The sequence below is a fragment of the Schistocerca nitens genome, unplaced genomic scaffold, assembly GCF_023898315.1.
Source record: "Schistocerca nitens isolate TAMUIC-IGC-003100 unplaced genomic scaffold, iqSchNite1.1 HiC_scaffold_468, whole genome shotgun sequence".
In the NCBI taxonomy this organism is placed as follows: Eukaryota; Metazoa; Arthropoda; class Insecta; order Orthoptera; family Acrididae; genus Schistocerca; species Schistocerca nitens.
In genome coordinates this window covers 7,368,519-7,388,460 of record NW_026046001.1, presented here as the reverse complement: position 1 = coordinate 7,388,460, position 19,942 = coordinate 7,368,519, and the positions used below count along the sequence as shown (strand labels likewise).

Here is a 19,942-nt window from a genome sequence, read left to right as displayed (position 1 = left end):
AGAAACGGCTGCGCAGAAACGGCTGCGCAGTAACGGCTGCGCAGGAACGGCTGCGCAGAAACGGCTGCGCAGGAGCGGCTGCGCAGAAACGGCTGCGCAGAAACGGCTGCGCAGAAACGGCTGCGCAGAAACGGCTGCGCAGAAACGGCTGCGCAGAAGCGGCTGCGCAGAAGCGGCTGCGCAGAAGCGGCTGCGCAGAAGCGGCTGCGCAGAAGCGGCTGCGCAGAAGCGGCTGCGCAGAAGGGGCTGCGCAGATGCGGCTGCGCAGAAGCGGCTGCGCAGAAGCGGCTGCGCAGAAGCGGCTGCGCAGAAGCGGCTGCGCAGAAGCGGCTGCGCAGAAGCGGCTGCGCAGAAGCGGCTGCGCAGAAGCGGCTGCGCAGAAGCGGCTGCGCAGAAGCGGCTGCGCAGAAACGGCTGCGCAGAAACGGCTGCGCAGAAACGGCTGCGCAGAAACGGCTGCGCAGAAACGGCTGCGCAGAAACGGCTGCGCAGAAACGGCTGCGCAGAAACGGCTGCGCACAAACGGCTGCGCACAAACGGCTGCGCACAAACGGCTGCGCACAAACGGCTGCGCACAAACGGCGGCGCAGAAACGGCTGCGCAGGAACGGCTGCGCAGGAACGGCTGCGCAGGAACGGCTGCGCAGGAACGGCTGCGCAGGAACGGCTGCGCAGGAACGGCTGCGCATTAACGGCTGCGCCGAAACGGCTGCGCCGAAACGGCTGCGCCGAAACAGCTGCGCCGAAACAGCTGCGCCGAAACAGCTGCGCAGAAACAGCTGCGCCGAAACAGCTGCGCCGAAACAGCTGCGCAGAAACAGCTGCGCCGAAACAGCTGCGCCGAAACAGCTGCGCAGAAACAGTTGCGCCTAAACAGCTGCGCAGAAACAGCTAGGCAGAAACGGCTGCGCAGAAGCGGCTGCGCAGAAGCGGCTGCGCAGAAACGGCTGCGCAGAAACGGCTGCGCAGAAGCGGCTGCGCAGAAGCGGCTGCGCAGAAGCGGCTGCACAGAAGCGGCTGCGCAGAAGCGGCTGCGCAGAAGCGGCTGCGCAGAAGCGGCTGCGCAGAAGCGGCTGCGCAGAAGCGGCTGCGCAGAAGCGGCTGCGCAGAAGCGGCTGCGCAGATGCGGCTGCGCAGAAGCGGCTGCGCAGAAGCGGCTGCGCAGAAGCGGCTGCGCAGAAGCGGCTGCGCAGAAGCGGCTGCGCAGAAGCGGCTGCGCAGAAGCGGCTGCGCAGAAGCGGCTGCGCAGAAACGGCTGCGCAGAAACGGCTGCGCAGAAACGGCTGCGCCGAAACGGCTGCGCCGAAACGGCTGCGCCGAAACGGCTGCGCCGAAACGGCTGCGCCGAAACGGCTGCGCCGAAACGGCTGCGCCGAAACGGCTGCGCCGAAACGGCTGCGAGGAAACGGCTGCGCCGAAACGGCTGCGCCGAAACGGCTGCGCCGAAACAGCTGCGCAGAAACAGCTGCGCAGAAACAGCTGCGCAGAAACAGCTGCGCAGAAACAGCTGCGCAGAAGCAGCTGCGCAGAAACAGCTGCGCAGAAACAGCTGCGCAGGAGCAGCTGCGCAGGAGCAGCTGCGCAGGAGCAGCTGCGCAGGAACAGCTGCGCAGGAACAGCTGCGCAGGAACAGCTGCGCAGAAGCAGCTGCGCAGGAACAGCTGCGCAGGAACAGCTGCGCAGGAACAGCTGCGCAGGAACAGCTGCGCAGGAACAGCTGCGCAGGAACAGCTGCGCAGGAACAGCTGCGCAGGAACAGCTGCGCAGGAACAGCTGCGCAGGAACGGCTGCGCAGGTACGGCTGCGCAGGAACGGCTGCGCAGGAACGGCTGCGCAGGAACGGCTGCGCAGGAACGGCTGCGCAGCAACGGCTGCGCAGGAACGGCTGCGCAGGAACGGCTGCGCAGAAACGGCTGCGCAGGAACGGCTGAGCAGAAACGGCTGCGCAGAAGCGTCTGCGCAGAAGCGGCTGCGCAGAAGCGGCTGCGCAGAAGCGGCTGCGCAGAAGCGGCTGCGCAGAAGCGGCTGCGCAGAAGCGGCTGCGCAGAAGCGGCTGCGCAGATGCGGCTGCGCAGAAGCGGCTGCGCAGAAGCGGCTGCGCAGAAGCGGCTGCGCAGAAGCGGCTGCGCAGAAGCGGCTGCGCAGAAGCGGCTGCGCAGAAGCGGCTGCGCAGAAGCGGCTGCGCAGAAGCGGCTGCGCAGAAACGGCTGCGCACAAACGGCTGCGCACAAACGGCTGCGCACAAACGGCGGCGCAGAAAAGGCTGCGCAGGAACGGCTGCGCAGGAACGGCTGCGCAGGAACGGCTGCGCAGGAACGGCTGCGCAGGAACGGCTGCGCAGGAACGGCTGCGCAGGAACGGCTGCGCAGGAACGGCTGCGCAGGAACGGCTGCGCAGGAACGGCTGCGCAGGAACGGCTGCGCCGAAACGGCTGCGCCGAAACGGCTGCGCCGAAACGGCTGCGCCGAAACGGCTGCGCAGAAACGGCTGCGCCGAAACAGCTGCGCAGAAACAGCTGCGCCGAAACAGCTGCGCAGAAACAGCTGCGCAGAAACAGTTGCGCCTAAACAGCTGCGCAGAAACAGCTAGGCAGAAACAGCTGCGCAGAAGCGGCTGCGCAGAAGCGGCTGCGCAGAAACGGCTGCGCAGAAACGGCTGCGCAGAAGCGGCTGCGCAGAAGCGGCTGCGCAGAAGCGGCTGCGCAGAAGCGGCTGCGCAGAAGCGGCTGCGCAGAAACGGCTGCGCAGAAGCGGCTGCGCAGAAGCGGCTGCTCAGAAGCGGCTGCGCAGGAACGGCTGCGCAGGAACGGCTGCGCAGGAACGGCTGCGCAGGAACGGCTGCGCAGGAACGGCTGCGCAGGAACGGCTGCGCAGGAACGGCTGCGCAGGAACGGCTGCGCAGGAGCGGCTGCGCAGGAGCGGCTGCGCAGAAGCGGCTGCGCAGAAACGGCTGCGCAGAAGCGGCTGCGCAGAAGCGGCTGCGCAGAAGCGGCTGCGCAGAAGCGGCTGCGCAGAAGCGGCTGCGCAGAAGCGGCTGCGCAGAAGCGGCTGCGCAGAAGCGGCTGCGCAGAAGCGGCTGCGCAGAAGCGGCTGCGCAGAAGCGGCTGCGCAGAAGCGGCTGCGCAGAAGCGGCTGCGCAGAAGCGGCTGCGCAGAAGCGGCTGCGCAGAAGCGGCTGCGCAGAAGCGGCTGCGCAGAAGCGGCTGCGCAGAAGCGGCTGCGCAGAAGCGGCTGCGCAGAAGCGGCTGCGCAGAAGCGGCTGCGCAGAAACGGCTGCGCCGAAACGGCTGCGCCGAAACGGCTGCGACGAAACGGCTGCGCCGAAACGGCTGCGCCGAAACGGCTGCGCAGGAACGGCTGCGCAGGAACGGCTGCGCAGAAACGGCTGCGCAGAAACAGCTAGGCAGAAACAGCTGCGCAGAAACAGCTGCGCAGAAACAGCTGCGCAGAAACAGCTGCGCAGAAACAGCTGCGCAGAAACAGCTGCGCATAAACAGCTGCGCATAAACAGCTGCGCATAAACAGCTAGGCAGAAACAGCTGCGCAGAAACAGCTGCGCAGAAACAGCTGCGCAGAAACAGCTGCGCAGAAACAGCTGCGCAGAAACAGCTCGGCAGAAAACGGCTGCGCAGAAACGGCTGCGCAGAAACGGCTGCGCAGTAACGGCTGCGCAGAAACGGCTGCGCAGAAACGGCTGCGCAGGAACGGCTGCGCAGGAGCGGCTGCGCAGAAACGGCTGCGCAGAAACGGCTGCGCAGAAACGGCTGCGCAGAAACGGCTGCGCAGAAACGGCTGCGCAGAAGCGGCTGCGCAGAAGCGGCTGCGCAGAAGCGGCTGCGCAGAAACGGCTGCGCAGAAGCGGCTGCGCAGAAGCGGCTGCGCAGAAGCGGCTGCGCAGAAGCGGCTGCGCAGAAGCGGCTGCGCAGATGCGGCTGCGCAGAAGCGGCTGCGCAGAAGCGGCTGCGCAGAAGCGGCTGCGCAGAAGCGGCTGCGCAGAAGCGGCTGCGCAGAAGCGGCTGCGCAGAAGCGGCTGCGCAGAAGCGGCTGCGCAGAAACGGCTGCGCAGAAACGGCTGCGCAGAAACGGCTGCGCAGAAACGGCTGCGCAGAAACGGCTGCGCACAAACGGCTGCGCACAAACGGCTGCGCACAAACGGCTGCGCACAAACGGCTGCGCACAAACGGCTGCGCACAAACGGCGGCGCAGAAACGGCTGCGCAGGAACGGCTGCGCAGGAACGGCTGCGCAGGAACGGCTGCGCAGGAACGGCTGCGCAGGAACGGCTGCGCATGAACGGCTGCGCCGAAACAGCTGCGCCGAAACAGCTGCGCCGAAACAGCTGCGCCGAAACAGCTGCGCAGAAACAGCTGCGCCGAAACAGCTGCGCCGAAACAGCTGCGCAGAAACAGCTGCGCCGAAACAGCTGCGCCGAAACAGCTGCGCAGAAACAGTTGCGCCTAAACAGCTGCGCAGAAACAGCTAGGCAGAAACGGCTGCGCAGAAGCGGCTGCGCAGAAGCGGCTGCGCAGAAACGGCTGCGCAGAAGCGGCTGCGCAGAAGCGGCTGCGCAGAAGCGGCTGCGCAGAAGCGGCTGCGCAGAAGCGGCTGCGCAGAAGCGGCTGCGCAGAAACGGCTGCGCAGAAGCGGCTGCGCAGAAGCGGCTGCGCAGAAGCGGCTGCGCAGAAGCGGCTGCGCAGAAGCGGCTGCGCAGAAGCGGCTGCGCAGAAGCGGCTGCGCAGAAGCGGCTGCGCAGAAGCGGTTGCGCAGATGCGGCTGCGCAGAAGCGGCTGCGCAGAAGCGGCTGCGCAGAAGCGGCTGCGCAGAAGCGGCTGCGCAGAAGCGGCTGCGCAGAAGCGGCTGCGCAGAAGCGGCTGCGCAGAAGCGGCTGCGCAGAAACGGCTGCGCAGAAACGGCTGCGCAGAAACGGCTGCGCAGAAACGGCTGCGCAGAAACGGCTGCGCAGAAACGGCTGCGCACAAACGGCTGCGCACAAACGGCTGCGCACAAACGGCTGCGCACAAACGGCTGCGCACAAACGGCTGCGCACAAACGGCGGCGCAGGAACGGCTGCGCAGGAACGGCTGCGCAGGAACGGCTGCGCAGGAACGGCTGCGCATGAACGGCTGCGCCGAAACGGCTGCGCCGAAACAGCTGCGCCGAAACAGCTGCGCCGAAACAGCTGCGCCGAAACAGCTGCGCCGAAACAGCTGCGCCGAAACAGCTGCGCCGAAACAGCTGCGCAGAAACAGTTTCGCCTAAACAGCTGCGCAGAAACAGCTAGGCAGAAACGGCTGCGCAGAAGCGGCTGCGCAGAAGCGGCTGCGCAGAAGCGGCTGCGCAGAAGCGGCTGCGCAGAAGCGGCTGCGCAGAAGCGGCTGCGCAGAAGCGGCTGCGCAGAAGCGGCTGCGCAGAAGCGGCTGCGCAGAAGCGGCTGCGCAGAAGCGGCTGCGCAGAAGCGGCTGCGCAGGAACGGCTGCGCAGGAACGGCTGCGCAGGAACGGCTGCGCAGGAACGGCTGCGCAGGAACGGCTGCGCAGGAACGGCTGCGCAGGAACGGCTGCGCAGGAACGGCTGCGCAGCAACGGCTGCGCAGGAACGGCTGCGCAGGAACGGCTGCGCAGGAACGGCTGCGCAGAAACAGCTAGGCAGAAACAGCTGCGCAGAAACAGCTGCGCAGAAACAGCTGCGCAGAAACAGCTGCGCAGAAGCAGCTGCGCAGAAGCAGCTGCGCAGAAGCAGCTGCGCAGAAGCAGCTGCGCAGAAGCAGCTGCGCAGAAGCAGCTGCGCAGAAGCAGCTGCGCAGAAGCAGCTGCGCAGAAGCAGCTCGGCAGAAACGGCTGCGCAGAAGCGGCTGCGCAGAAGCGGCTGCGCAGAAGCGGCTGCGCAGAAGCGGCTGCGCAGAAGCGGCTGCGCAGAAGCGGCTGCGCAGAAGCGGCTGCGCACAAGCGGCTGCGCACAAGCGGCTGCGCACAAGCGGCTGCGCACAAGCGGCTGCGCAGAAGCGGCTGCGCAGAAGCGGCTGCGCAGAAGCGGCTGCGCAGAAGCGGCTGCGCAGAAGCGGCTGCGCAGAAGCGGCTGCGCAGAAGCGGCTGCGCAGAAGCGGCTGCGCAGAAGCGGCTGCGCAGAAGCGGCTGCGCAGAAGCGGCTGCGCAGAAGCGGCTGCGCAGAAGCGGCTGCGCAGAAGCGGCTGCGCAGAAGCGGCTGCGCACAAACGGCTGCGCACAAACGGCTGCGCAGAAACGGCTGCGCAGAAACGGCTGCGCAGTAACGGCTGCGCAGGAACGGCTGCGCAGAAACGGCTGCGCAGGAACGGCTGCGCAGAAACGGCTGCGCAGAAACGGCTGCGCAGAAACGGCAGCGCAGAAACGGCTGCGCAGAAACGGCTGCGCAGAAGCGGCTGCGCAGAAGCGGCTGCGCAGAAACGGCTGCGCAGAAGCGGCTGCGCAGAAACGGCTGCGCAGAAGCGGCTGCGCAGAAGCGGCTGCGCAGAAGCGGCTGCGCAGAAGCGGCTGCGCAGAAGCGGCTGCGCAGAAGCGGCTGCGCAGAAGCGGCTGCGCAGATGCGGCTGCGCAGAAGCGGCTGCGCAGAAGCGGCTGCGCAGAAGCGGCTGCGCAGAAGCGGCTGCGCAGAAGCGGCTGCGCAGAAGCGGCTGCGCAGAAGAAGCGGCTGCGCAGAAGCGGCTGCGCAGAAGCGGCTGCGCAGAAGCGGCTGCGCAGAAACGGCTGCGCAGAAACGGCTGCGCAGAAACGGCTGCGCAGAAACGGCTGCGCAGAAACGGCTGCGCAGAAACGGCTGCGCAGAAACGGCTGCGCACAAACGGCTGCGCACAAACGGCTGCGCACAAACGGCTGCGCACAAACGGCTGCGCACAAACGGCTGCGCACAAACGGCGGCGCAGAAACGGCTGCGCAGGAACGGCTGCGCAGGAACGGCTGCGCAGGAACGGCTGCGCAGGAACGGCTGCGCAGGAACGGCTGCGCAGGAACGGCTGCGCATGAACGGCTGCGCCGAAACAGCTGCGCCGAAACAGCTGCGCCGAAACAGCTGCGCCGAAACAGCTGCGCAGAAACAGCTGCGCAGAAACAGCTGCGCAGGAGCAGCTGCGCAGGAGCAGCTGCGCAGGAGCAGCTGCGCAGGAACAGCTGCGCAGGAACAGCTGCGCAGGAACAGCTGCGCAGCAGCAGCTGCGCAGGAACAGCTGCGCAGAAGCAGCTGCGCAGGAACAGCTGCGCAGGAACAGCTGCGCAGGAACAGCTGCGCAGGAACAGCTGCGCAGGAACAGCTGCGCAGGAACAGCTGCGCAGGAACAGCTGCGCAGGAACAGCTGCGCAGGTACGGCTGCGCAGGAACGGCTGCGCAGGAACGGCTGCGCAGGAACGGCTGCGCAGGAACGGCTGCGCAGCAACGGCTGCGCAGGAACGGCTGCGCAGGAACGGCTGCGCAGAAACGGCTGCGCAGGAACGGCTGAGCAGAAACGGCTGCGCAGAAGCGTCTGCGCAGAAGCGGCTGCGCAGAAGCGGCTGCGCAGAAGCGGCTGCGCAGAAGCGGCTGCGCAGAAGCGGCTGCGCAGAAGCGGCTGCGCAGAAGCGGCTGCGCAGAAGCGGCTGCACAGAAGCGGCTGCGCAGATGCGGCTGCGCAGAAGCGGCTGCGCAGAAGCGGCTGCGCAGAAGCGGCTGCGCAGAAGCGGCTGCGCAGAAGCGGCTGCGCAGAAGCGGCTGCGCAGAAGCGGCTGCGCAGAAGCGGCTGCGCAGAAACGGCTGCGCACAAACGGCTGCGCACAAACGGCTGCGCACAAACGGCTGCGCACAAACGGCGGCGCAGGAACGGCTGCGCAGGAACGGCTGCGCAGGAACGGCTGCGCAGGAACGGCTGCGCAGGAACGGCTGCGCAGGAACGGCTGCGCAGGAACGGCTGCGCAGGAACGGCTGCGCAGGAACGGCTGCGCAGGAACGGCTGCGCATGAACGGCTGCGCCGAAACGGCTGCGCCGAAACGGCTGCGCCGAAACGGCTGCGCCGAAACGGCTGCGCAGAAACAGCTGCGCCGAAACAGCTGCGCCGAAACAGCTGCGCCGAAACAGCTGCGCAGAAACAGCTGCGCCGAAACAGCTGCGCAGAAACAGCTGCGCAGAAACAGTTGCGCCTAAACAGCTGCGCAGAAACAGCTAGGCAGAAACAGCTGCGCAGAAGCGGCTGCGCAGAAGCGGCTGCGCAGAAACGGCTGCGCAGAAACGGCTGCGCAGAAACGGCTGCGCAGAAGCGGCTGCGCAGAAGCGGCTGCGCAGAAGCGGCTGCGCAGAAGCGGCTGCGCAGAAGCGGCTGCGCAGAAACGGCTGCGCAGAAGCGGCTGCGCAGAAGCGGCTGCTCAGAAGCGGCTGCGCAGGAACGGCTGCGCAGGAACGGCTGCGCAGGAACGGCTGCGCAGGAACGGCTGCGCAGGAACGGCTGCGCAGGAACGGCTCCGCAGGAACGGCTGCGCAGGAACGGCTGCGCAGGAGCGGCTGCGCAGGAGCGGCTGCGCAGGAGCGGCTGCGCAGAAACGGCTGCGCAGAAGCGGCTGCGCAGAAGCGGCTGCGCAGAAGCGGCTGCGCAGAAGCGGCTGCGCAGAAGCGGCTGCGCAGAAGCGGCTGCGCAGAAGCGGCTGCGCAGAAGCGGCTGCGCAGAAGCGGCTGCGCAGAAGCGGCTGCGCAGAAGCGGCTGCGCAGAAGCGGCTGCGCAGAAGCGGCTGCGCAGAAGCGGCTGCGCAGAAGCGGCTGCGCAGAAGCGGCTGCGCAGAAGCGGCTGCGCAGAAGCAGCTGCGCAGAAGCGGCTGCGCAGAAGCGGCTGCGCAGAAGCGGCTGCGCAGAAGCGGCTGCGCAGAAACGGCTGCGCAGAAACGGCTGCGCCGAAACGGCTGCGCCGAAACGGCTGCGACGAAACGACTGCGCCGAAACGGCTGCGCCGAAACGGCTGCGCAGGAACGGCTGCGCAGGAACGGCTGCGCAGAAACGGCTGCGCAGAAACAGCTAGGCAGAAACAGCTGCGCAGAAACAGCTGCGCAGAAACAGCTGCGCAGAAACAGCTGCGCAGAAACAGCTGCGCAGAAACAGCTGCGCATAAACAGCTGCGCATAAACAGCTGCGCATAAACAGCTAGGCAGAAACAGCTGCGCAGAAACAGCTGCGCAGAAACGGCTGCGCAGAAACGGCTGCGCAGAAACGGCTGCGCAGAAACAGCTAGGCAGAAACGGCTGCGCAGAAAACGGCTGCGCAGAAGAACGGCTGCGCAGTAACGGCTGCGCAGAAACGGCTGCGCAGGAACGGCTGCGCAGGAGCGGCTGCGCAGAAACGGCTGCGCAGAAACGGCTGCGCAGAAACGGCTGCGCAGAAACGGCTGCGCAGAAACGGCTGCGCAGAAACGGCTGCGCAGAAGCGGCTGCGCAGAAGCGGCTGCGCAGAAGCGGCTGCGCAGAAACGGCTGCGCAGAGAAGCGGCTGCGCAGAAGCGGCTGCGCAGAAGCGGCTGCGCAGAAGCGGCTGCGCAGATGCGGCTGCGCAGAAGCGGCTGCGCAGAAGCGGCTGCGCAGAAGCGGCTGCGCAGAAGCGGCCTGCGCAGAAGCGGCTGCGCAGAAGCGGCTGCGCAGAAGCGGCTGCGCAGAAGCGGCTGCGCAGAAGCGGCTGCGCAGAAACGGCTGCGCAGAAACGGCTGCGCAGAAACGGCTGCGCAGAAACGGCTGCGCACAAACGGCTGCGCACAAACGGCTGCGCACAAACGGCTGCGCACAAACGCTGCGCACAAACGGCTGCGCACAAACGGCGGCGCAGAAACGGCTGCGCAGGAACGGCTGCGCAGGAACGGCTGCGCAGGAACGGCTGCGCAGGAACGGCTGCGCAGGAACGGCTGCGCAGGAACGGCTGCGCATGAACGGCTGCGCCGAAACAGCTGCGCCGAAACAGCTGCGCCGAAACAGCTGCGCCGAAACAGCTGCGCCGAAACAGCTGCGCAGAAACAGCTGCGCCGAAACAGCTGCGCCGAAACAGCTGCGCCGAAACAGCTGCGCAGAAACAGCTGCGCAGAAACAGTTGCGCCTAACAGCTGCGCAGAAACAGCTAGGCAGAACGGCTGCGCAGAAGCGGCTGCGCAGAAACGGCTGCGCAGAAACGGCTGCGCAGAAGCGGCTGCGCAGAAGCGGCTGCGCAGAAGCGGCTGCGCAGAAGCGGCTGCGCAGAAACGGCTGCGCAGAAACGGCTGCGCAGAAGCGGCTGCGCAGAAGCGGCTGCGCAGAAGCGGCTGCGCAGAAGCGGCTGCGCAGAAGCGGCTGCGCAGAAGCGGCTGCGCAGATGCGGCTGCGCAGAAGCGGCTGCGCAGAAGCGGCTGCGCAGAAGCGGCTGCGCAGAAGCGGCTGCGCAGAAGCGGCTGCGCAGAAGCGGCTGCGCAGAAGCGGCTGCGCAGAAGCGGCTGCGCAGAAGCGGCTGCGCAGAAACGGCTGCGCAGAAACGGCTGCGCAGAAGAAACGGCTGCGCAGAAACGGCTGCGCACAAACGGCTGCGCACAAACGGCTGCGCACAAACGGCTGCGCACAAACGGCTGCGCACAAACGGCGGCGCAGGAACGGCTGCGCAGGAACGGCTGCGCAGGAACGGCTGCGCAGGAACGGCTGCGCATGAACGGCTGCGCCGAAACGGCTGCGCCGAAACGGCTGCGCCGAAACGGCTGCGCCGAAACAGCTGCGCCGAAACAGCTGCGCCGAAACAGCTGCGCCGAAACAGCTGCGCCGAAACAGCTGCGCCGAAACAGCTGCGCAGAAACAGTTTCGCCTAAACAGCTGCGCAGAAACAGCTGCGCAGAAACGGCTGCGCAGAAGCGGCTGCGCAGAAGCGGCTGCGCAGAAGCGCTGCGCAGAAGCGGCTGCGCAGAAGCGGCTGCGCAGAAGCGGCTGCGCAGAAGCGGCTGCGCAGAAGCGGCTGCGCAGAAGCGGCTGCGCAGAAGCGGCTGCGCAGAAGCGGCTGCGCAGGAACGGCTGCGCAGGAACGGCTGCGCAGGAACGGCTGCGCAGGAACGGCTGCGCAGGAACGGCTGCGCAGGAACGGCTGCGCAGCAACGGCTGCGCAGCAACGGCTGCGCAGGAACGGCTGCGCAGGAACGGCTGCGCAGGAACGGCTGCGCAGGAACGGCTGCGCAGGAACGGCTGCGCAGAAACGGCTGCGCAGAAACGGCTAGGCAGAAACAGCTGCGCAGAAACAGCTGCGCAGAACAGCTGCGCAGAAGCAGCTGCGCAGAAGCAGCTGCGCAGAAGCAGCTGCGCAGAAGCAGCTGCGCAGAAGCAGCTGCGCAGAAGCAGCTGCGCAGAAGCAGCTGCGCAGAAGCAGCTCGGCAGAAACGGCTGCGCAGAAGCGGCTGCGCAGAAGCGGCTGCGCAGAAGCGGCTGCGCAGAAGCGGCTGCGCAGAAGCGGCTGCGCAGAAGCGGCTGCGCAGAAGCGGCTGCGCAGAAGCGGCTGCGCACAAGCGGCTGCGCACAAGCGGCTGCGCAGAAGCGGCTGCGCAGAAGCGGCTGCGCAGAAGCGGCTGCGCAGAAGCGGCTGCGCAGAAGCGGCTGCGCAGAAGCGGCTGCGCAGAAGCGGCTGCGCAGAAGCGGCTGCGCAGAAGCGGCTGCGCAGAAGCGGCTGCGCAGAAGCGGCTGCGCAGAAGCGGCTGCGCAGAAGCGGCTGCGCAGAAGCGGCTGCGCAGAAGCGGCTGCGCAGAAGCGGCTGCGCACAAACGGCTGCGCACAAACGGCTGCGCAGAAACGGCTGCGCAGAAACGGCTGCGCAGTAACGGCTGCGCAGGAACGGCTGCGCAGAAACGGCTGCGCAGGAACGGCCTGCGCAGAAACGGCTGCGCAGAAGAAACGGCTGCGCAGAAACGGCTGCGCAGAAACGGCTGCGCAGAAGCGGCTGCGCAGAAGCGGCTGCGCAGAAACGGCTGCGCAGAAGCGGCTGCGCAGAAGCGGCTGCGCAGAAGCGGCTGCGCAGAAGCGGCTGCGCAGAAGCGGCTGCGCAGAAGCGGCTGCGCAGAAGCGGCTGCGCAGAAGCGGCTGCGCAGAAGCGGCTGCGCAGAAGCGGCTGCGCAGAAGCGGCTGCGCAGAAGCGGCTGCGCAGAAGCGGCTGCGCAGAAGCGGCTGCGCAGAAGCGGCTGCGCAGAAGCGGCTGCGCAGAAGCGGCTGCGCAGAAGCGGCTGCGCAGAAGCGGCTGCGCAGAAGACGGCTGCGCAGAAACGGCTGCGCAGAAACGGCTGCGCAGAAACGGCTGCGCAGAAACGGCTGCGCAGAAACGGCTGCGCAGAAACGGCTGCGCAGAAACGGCTGCGCAGAAACGGCTGCGCACAAACGGCTGCGCACAAACGGCTGCGCACAAACGGCTGCGCACAAACGGCTGCGCACAAACGGCTGCGCACAAACGGCGGCGCAGAAACGGCTGCGCAGGAACGGCTGCGCAGGAACGGCTGCGCAGGAACGGCTGCGCAGGAACGGCTGCGCAGGAACGGCTGCGCAGGAACGGCTGCGCATGAACGGCTGCGCCGAAACAGCTGCGCCGAAACAGCTGCGCCGAAACAGCTGCGCCGAAACAGCTGCGCAGAAACAGCTGCGCCGAAACAGCTGCGCCGAAACAGCTGCGCAGAAACAGCTGCGCCGAAACAGCTGCGACGAAACAGCTGCGCAGAAACAGTTGCGCCTAAACAGCTGCGCAGAAACAGCTAGGCAGAAACGGCTGCGCAGAAGCGGCTGCGCAGAAGCGGCTGCGCAGAAACGGCTGCGCTGCGCAGAAGCGGCTGCGCAGAAGCGGCTGCGCAGAAGCGGCTGCGCAGAAGCGGCTGCGCAGAAGCGGCTGCGCAGAAGCGGCTGCGCAGATGCGGCTGCGCAGAAGCGGCTGCGCAGAAGCGGCTGCGCAGAAGCGGCTGCGCAGAAGCGGCTGCGCAGAAGCGGCTGCGCAGAAGCGGCTGCGCAGAAACGGCTGCGCAGAAACGGCTGCGCAGAAACGGCTGCGCAGAAACGGCTGCGCACAAACGGCTGCGCACAAACGGCTGCGCACAAACGGCTGCGCACAAACGGCGGCGCAGGAACGGCTGCGCAGGAACGGCTGCGCAGGAACGGCTGCGCAGGAACGGCTGCGCAGGAACGGCTGCGCATGAACGGCTGCGCCGAAACGGCTGCGCCGAAACGGCTGCGCCGAAACGGCTGCGCCGAAACGGCTGCGCCGAAACGGCTGCGCAGAAACAGCTGCGCCGAAACAGCTGCGCCGAAACAGCTGCGCCGAAACAGCTGCGCAGAAACAGCTGCGCCGAAACAGCTGCGCCGAAACAGCTGCGCAGAAACAGTTGCGCCTAAACAGCTGCGCAGAAACAGCTAGGCAGAAACAGCTGCGCAGAAGCGGCTGCGCAGAAGCGGCTGCGCAGAAACGGCTGCGCAGAAACGGCTGCGCAGAAGCGGCTGCGCAGAAGCGGCTGCGCAGAAGCGGCTGCGCAGAAGCGGCTGCGCAGAAGCGGCTGCGCAGGAACGGCTGCGCAGGAACGGCTGCGCAGGAACGGCTGCGCAGGAACGGCTGCGCAGGAACGGCTGCGCAGGAACGGCTGCGCAGCAACGGCTGCGCAGCAACGGCTGCGCAGGAACGGCTGCGCAGGAACGGCTGCGCAGGAACGGCTGCGCAGAAACGGCTGCGCAGAAACGGCTAGGCAGAAACGGCTGCGCAGAAACGGCTGCGCAGAAACGGCTGCGCAGAAACAGCTGCGCAGAAACAGCTGCGCAGAAACAGCTGCGCAGAAGCAGCTGCGCAGAAGCAGCTGCGCAGAAGCAGCTGCGCAGAAGCAGCTGCGCAGAAGCAGCTGCGCAGAAGCAGCTGCGCAGAAGCAGCTGCGCAGAAACAGCTCGGCAGAAACGGCTGCGCAGAAGCGGCTGCGCAGAAGCGGCTGCGCAGAAGCGGCTGCGCAGAAGCGGCTGCGCAGAAGCGGCTGCGCAGAAGCGGCTGCGCAGAAGCGGCTGCGCACAAGCGGCTGCGCACAAGCGGCTGCGCAGAAGCGGCTGCGCAGAAGCGGCTGCGCAGAAGCGGCTGCGCAGAAGCGGCTGCGCAGAAGCGGCTGCGCAGAAGCGGCTGCGCAGAAGCGGCTGCGCAGAAGCGGCTGCGCAGAAGCGGCTGCGCAGAAGCGGCTGCGCAGAAGCGGCTGCGCAGAAGCGGCTGCGCAGAAGCGGCTGCGCACAAACGGCTGCGCAGAAACGGCTGCGCAGAAACGGCTGCGCAGAAGCGGCTGCGCAGAAGCGGCTGCGCACAAGCGGCTGCGCACAAGCGGCTGCGCAGAAGCGGCTGCGCAGAAGCGGCTGCGCAGAAGCGGCTGCGCAGAAGCGGCTGCGCAGAAGCGGCTGCGCAGAAGCGGCTGCGCAGAAGCGGCTGCGCAGAAGCGGCTGCGCAGAAGCGGCTGCGCAGAAGCGGCTGCGCAGAAGCGGCTGCGCACAAACGGCTGCGCAGAAACGGCTGCGCAGAAACGGCTGCGCAGAAACGGCTGCGCAGAAACGGCTGCGCAGAAACGGCTGCGCACAAACGGCTGCGCACAAACGGCTGCGCACAAACGGCTGCGCACAAACGGCTGCGCACAAACGGCTGCGCACAAACGGCTGCGCACAAACGGCTGCGCACGAACGGCTGCGCAGGAACGGCTGCGCAGGAACGGCTGCGCAGGAACGGCTGCGCAGGAACGGCTGCGCAGGAACGGCTGCGCAGGAACGGCTGCGCAGGAACGGCTGCGCCGAAACGGCTGCGCCGAAACGGCTGCGCCGAAACGGCTGCGCCGAAACGGCTGCGCCGAAACGGCTGCGCCGAAACGGCTGCGCCGAAACAGCTGCGCAGAAACAGCTAGGCAGAAACGGCTGCGCAGAAGCGGCTGCGCAGAAGCGGCTGCGCAGAAGCGGCTGCGCAGAAGCGGCTGCGCAGAAGCGGCTGCGCAGAAGCGGCTGCGCAGAAGCGGCTGCGCAGAAACGGCTGCGCAGGAACGGCTGCGCAGGAACGGCTGCGCAGGAACGGCTGCGCAGGAACGGCTGCGCAGGAACGGCTGCGCAGGAACGGCTGCGCAGGAACGGCTGCGCCGGAACGGCTGCGCAGGAACGGCTGCGCAGGAACGGCTGCGCAACAACGGCTGCGCAGGAACGGCTGCGCAGGAACGGCTGCGCAGGAACGGCTGCGGAGGAACGGCTGCGCAGGAACGGCTGCGCAGGAACGGCTGCGCAGGAACGGCTGCGCAGGAACGGCTGCGCAGAAACGGCTGCGCAGAAACGGCTGCGCAGTAACGGCTGCGCAGTAACGGCTGCGCAGGAACGGCTGCGCAGGAACGGCTGCGCAGGAACGGCTGCGCAGGAACGGCTGCGCAGGAACGGCTGCGCAGAAACGGCTGCGCAGAAACGGCTGCGCAGAAACGGCTGCGCAGAAACGGCTGCGCAGAAACGGCTGCGCAGAAGCGGCTGCGCAGAAGCGGCTGCGCAGAAACGGCTGCGCAGAAGCGGCTGCGCAGAAACGGCTGCGCAGAAGCGGCTGCGCAGAAGCGGCTGCGCAGAAGCGGCTGCGCAGAAGCGGCTGCGCAGAAGCGGCTGCGCAGAAGCGGCTGCGCAGAAGCGGCTGCGCAGAAGCGGCTGCGCAGAAGCGGCTGCGCAGAAGCGGCTGCGCAGAAGCGGCTGCGCAGAAGCGGCTGCGCAGAAGCGGCTGCGCAGAAGCGGCTGCGCAGAAGCGGCTGCGCAGAAGCGGCTGCGCAGAAGCGGCTCCGCAGAAGCGGCTGCGCAGAAGCGGCTGCGCAGAAGCGGCTGCGCAGAAGCGGCTGCGCAGAAGCGGCTGCGCAGAAGCGGCTGCGCAGAAGCGGCTGCGCAGAAGCGGCTGCGCAGAAACGGTTGCGCAGAAACGGCTGCGCAGAAACGGCTGCGCAGAAACGGCTGCGACGAAACGGCTGCGACGAAACGGCTGCGACGAAACGGCTGCGCCGAAACGGCTGCGCAGAAACGGCTGCGCCGAAACGGCTGCGCCGAAACGGCTGCGCAGGAACGGCTGCGCAGGAACGGCTGCGCAGGAACGGCTGCGCAGGAACGGCTGCGCAGAAACAGCTGCGCAGAAGCAGCTGCGCAGAAGCAGCTGCGCAGAAGCAGCTGCGCAGAAGCAGCTGCGCAGGAACAGCTGCGCAGGAACAGCTGCGCAGGAACAGCTGCGCAATAACGGCTGCGCAGGAACGGCTGCGCAGGAACGGCTGCGCAGGAACGGCTGCGCAGGAACGGCTGCGCAGGAACGGCTGCGCAGGAACGGCTGCGCAGGAACGGCTGCGCAGGAACGGCTGCGCAGGAACGGCTGCGCAGGAACGGCTGCGCAGGAACGGCTGCGCAGGAACGGCTGCGCAGGAACGGCTGCGCAGGAACGGCTGCGCAGGAACGGCTGCGCAGGAACGGCTGCGCAGGAACGGCTGCGCAGGAACGGCTGCGCAGCAACGGCTGCGCAGCAACGGCTGCGCCGAAACGGCTGCGCCGAAACGGCTGCGCCGAAACGGCTGCGCCGAAACGGCTGCGCCGAAACGGCTGCGCCGAAACGGCTGCGCCGAAACGGCTGCGCCGAAACGGCTGCGCCGAAACGGCTGCGCAGAAACGGCTGCGCCGAAACGGCTGCGCCGAAACGGCTGCGCCGAAACGGCTGCGCCGAAACGGCTGCGCAGAAACGGCTGCGCAGAAACGGCTGCGCCGGAACGGCTGCGCAGGAACGGCTGCGCAGGAACGGCTGCGCAGGAACGGCTGCGCAGGAACGGCTGCGCAGGAACGGCTGCGCAGGAACGGCTGCGCAGGAACGGCTGCGCAGGAACGGCTGCGCAGGAACGGCTGCGCAGGAACGGCTGCGCAGGAACGGCTGCGCAGGAACGGCTGCGCAGGAACGGCTGCGCAGGAACGGCTGCGCAGGAACGGCTGCGCAGAAGCGGCTGCGCAGAAGCGGCTGCGCAGAAGCGGCTGCGCAGAAGCGGCTGCGCAGAAGCGGCTGCGCAGAAGCGGCTGCGCAGAAGCGGCTGCGCAGAAGCGGCTGCGCAGAAGCGGCTGCGCAGAAGCGGCTGCGCAGAAGCGGCTGCGCAGAAGCGGCTGCGCAGAAGCGGCTGCGCAGAAGCGGCTGCGCAGAAGCGGCTGCGCATAAACGGCTGCGCATAAACGGCTGCGCATGAACGGCTGCGCATGAACGGCTGCGCAGGAACGGCTGCGCAGGAACGGCTGCGCAGGAACGGCTGCGCAGGAACGGCTGCGCAGGAACGGCTGCGCAGGAACGGCTGCGCGGCAACGGCTGCGCGGCAACGGCTGCGCGGGAACGGCTGCGCGGGAACGGCTGCGCGGGAACGGCTGCGCGGGAACGGCTGCGCGGGAACGGCTGCGCGGGAACGGCTGCGCGGGAACGGCTGCGCGGAAACGGCTGCGCGGAAACGGCTGCGCGGAAACGGCTGCGCGGAAACGGCTGCGCGGAAACGGCTGCGCCGAAACGGCTGCGCCGAAACGGCTGCGCAGAAACGGCTGCGCCGAAACGGCTGCGCCGAAACGGCTGCGTCGAAACGGCTGCGCCGAAACGGCTGCGCAGAAACGGCTGCGCCGAAACGGCTGCGCAGAAACGGCTGCGACGAAACGGCTGCGCCGAAACGGCTGCGCCGAAACGGCTGCGCCGAAACGGCTGCGCAGAAACGGCTGCGCAGAAACGGCTGCGCAGGAACGGCTGCGCAGAAACGGCTGCGCAGAAACGGCTGCGCAGAAACAGCTAGGCAGAAACAGCTGCGCAGAAACAGCTGCGCAGAAACAGCTGCGCAGAAGCAGCTGCGCAGAAACAGCTGCGCAGAAGCAGCTGCGCAGAAGCAGGTGCGCAGAAGCAGCTGCGCAGAAACAGCTGCGCAGAAGCAGCTGCGCAGAAGCAGCTGCGCAGAAGCAGCTGCGCAGGAACAGCTGCGCAGAAGCAGCTGCGCAGGAACGGCTGCGCAGGAACGGCTGCGCAGGAACGGCTGCGCAGGAACGGCTGAGCAGGAACGGCTGCGCAGGAACGGCTGAGCAGGAACGGCTGCGCAGGAACGGCTGCGCAGGAACGGCTGCGCAGGAACGGCTGCGCAGGAACGGCTGCGCAGAAACGGCTGCGCAGAAACGGCTGCGCAGGAACGGCTGCGCAGAAACGGCTGCGCCGAAACGGCTGCGCCGAAACGGCTGCGCCGAAACGGCTGCGCCGAAACGGCTGCGCCGAAACGGCTGCGCCGAAACGGCTGCGCCGAAACGGCTGCGCAGAAACGGCTGCGCAGAAACGGCTGCGCCGAAACGGCTGCGCCGAAACAGCTGCGCAGGGACAGCTGCGCAGGGACAGCTGCGCAGGAACAGCTGCGCAGAAACAGCTGCGCAGAAACAGCTGCGCAGGAACAGCTGCGCAGAAACAGCTGCGCAGAAACAGCTGCGCAGAAGCAGCTGCGCAGGAACAGCTGCGCAGGAACAGCTGCGCAAAAACAGCTGCGCAGAAGCAGCTGCGCAGAAGCAGCTGCGCAGAAGCAGCTGCGCAGAAGCAGCTGCGCAGAAGCAGCTGCGCAGAAGCAGCTGCGCAGAAGCAGCTGCGCAGGAACAGCTGCGCAGAAGCAGCTGCGCAGGAACAGCTGCGCAGGAACGGCTGCGCAGGAACGGCTGAGCAGGAACGGCTGCGCAGGAACGGCTGCGCAGGAACGGCTGCGCAGGAACGGCTGCGCAGGAACGGCTGCGCAGGAACGGCTGCGCCGAAACGGCTGCGCCGAAACGGCTGCGCAGAAACGGCTGCGCAGAAACGGCTGCGCAGAAACGGCTGCGCCGAAACAGCTGCGCAGAAACAGCTGCGCCGAAACAGCTGCGCAGGGACAGCTGCGCAGGAACAGCTGCGCAGAAACAGCTGCGCAGGAACAGCTAGGCAGGAACAGCTGCGCAGAAACAGCTGCGCAGGAACAGCTGCGCAGAAACAGCTGCGCAGAAGCAGCTGCGCAGAAGCAGCTGCGCAGAAGCAGCTGCGCAGGAGCAGCTGCGCAGAAACAGCTGCGCAGAAACAGCTGCGCAGAAGCAGCTGCGCAGAAGCAGCTGCGCAGAAGCAGCTGCGCAGAAGCAGCTGCGCAGAAGCAGCTGCGCAGAAGCAGCTGCGCAGAAGCAGCTGCGCAGGAACAGCTGCGCAGAAGCAGCTGCGCAGGAACAGCTGCGCAGGAACAGCTGCGCAGGAACAGCTGCGCAGGAACAGCTGCGCAGGAACAGCTGCGCAGGAACAGCTGCGCAGGAACAGCTGCGCAGAAACAGCTGCGCAGAAACAGCTGCGCAGAAACGGCTGCGCCGAAACGGCTGCGCAGGAACGGCTGCGCAGGAACGGCTGCGCAGGAACGGCTGCGCAGGAACGGCTGCGCAGGAACGGCTGCGCAGGAACGGCTGCGCAGGAACGGCTGCGCAGGAACGGCTGCGCAGAAACGGCTGCGCAGGAACGGCTGCGCAGGAACGGCTGCGCAGAAACGGCTGCGCAGAAACGGCTGCGCAGAAACGGCTGCGCAGAAACGGCTGCGCAGAAACGGCTGCGCAGAAACGGCTGCGCAGGAACGGCAGCGCAGAAACGGCTGCGCAGGAACGGCTGCGCAGAAACGGCTGCGCAGAAACGGCTGCGCAGAAACGGCTGCGCAGAAACGGCTGCGCCGAAACGGCTGCGCCGAAACGGCTGCGCCGAAACGGCTGCGCCGAAACGGCTGCGCCGAAACGGCTGCGCAGGGACAGCTGCGCAGGGACAGCTGCGCAGAAACAGCTGCGCAGAAACAGCTAGGCAGAAACGGCTGCGCAGGAACGGCTGCGCAGGAACGGCTGCGCAGGAACGGCTGCGCAGGAACGGCTGCGCAGAAACGGCTGCGCCGAAACGGCTGCGCCGAAACGGCTGCGCCGAAACGGCTGCGCCGAAACGGCTGCGCCGAAACGGCTGCGCCG

General features: G+C 67.7%; 1 protein-coding gene across 1 annotated transcript; it reads left to right on the top strand.

Annotated features, from left to right (window-relative positions):
• The first annotated feature begins 1,122 nt into the window (after window positions 1-1,122).
• Window positions 1,123-17,172, top strand: LOC126232315 (uncharacterized). Its single transcript, XM_049942595.1, has 7 exons — window positions 1,123-3,456; window positions 3,527-5,473; window positions 5,520-9,116; window positions 9,248-11,783; window positions 11,842-13,325; window positions 13,391-15,279; window positions 15,393-17,172. Exons 1-7 carry the CDS (start codon window positions 1,123-1,125, stop codon window positions 17,170-17,172), a joined length of 15,567 nt encoding a protein of 5,188 aa, XP_049798552.1.
• Window positions 17,173-19,942: the final 2,770 nt, after the last annotated feature.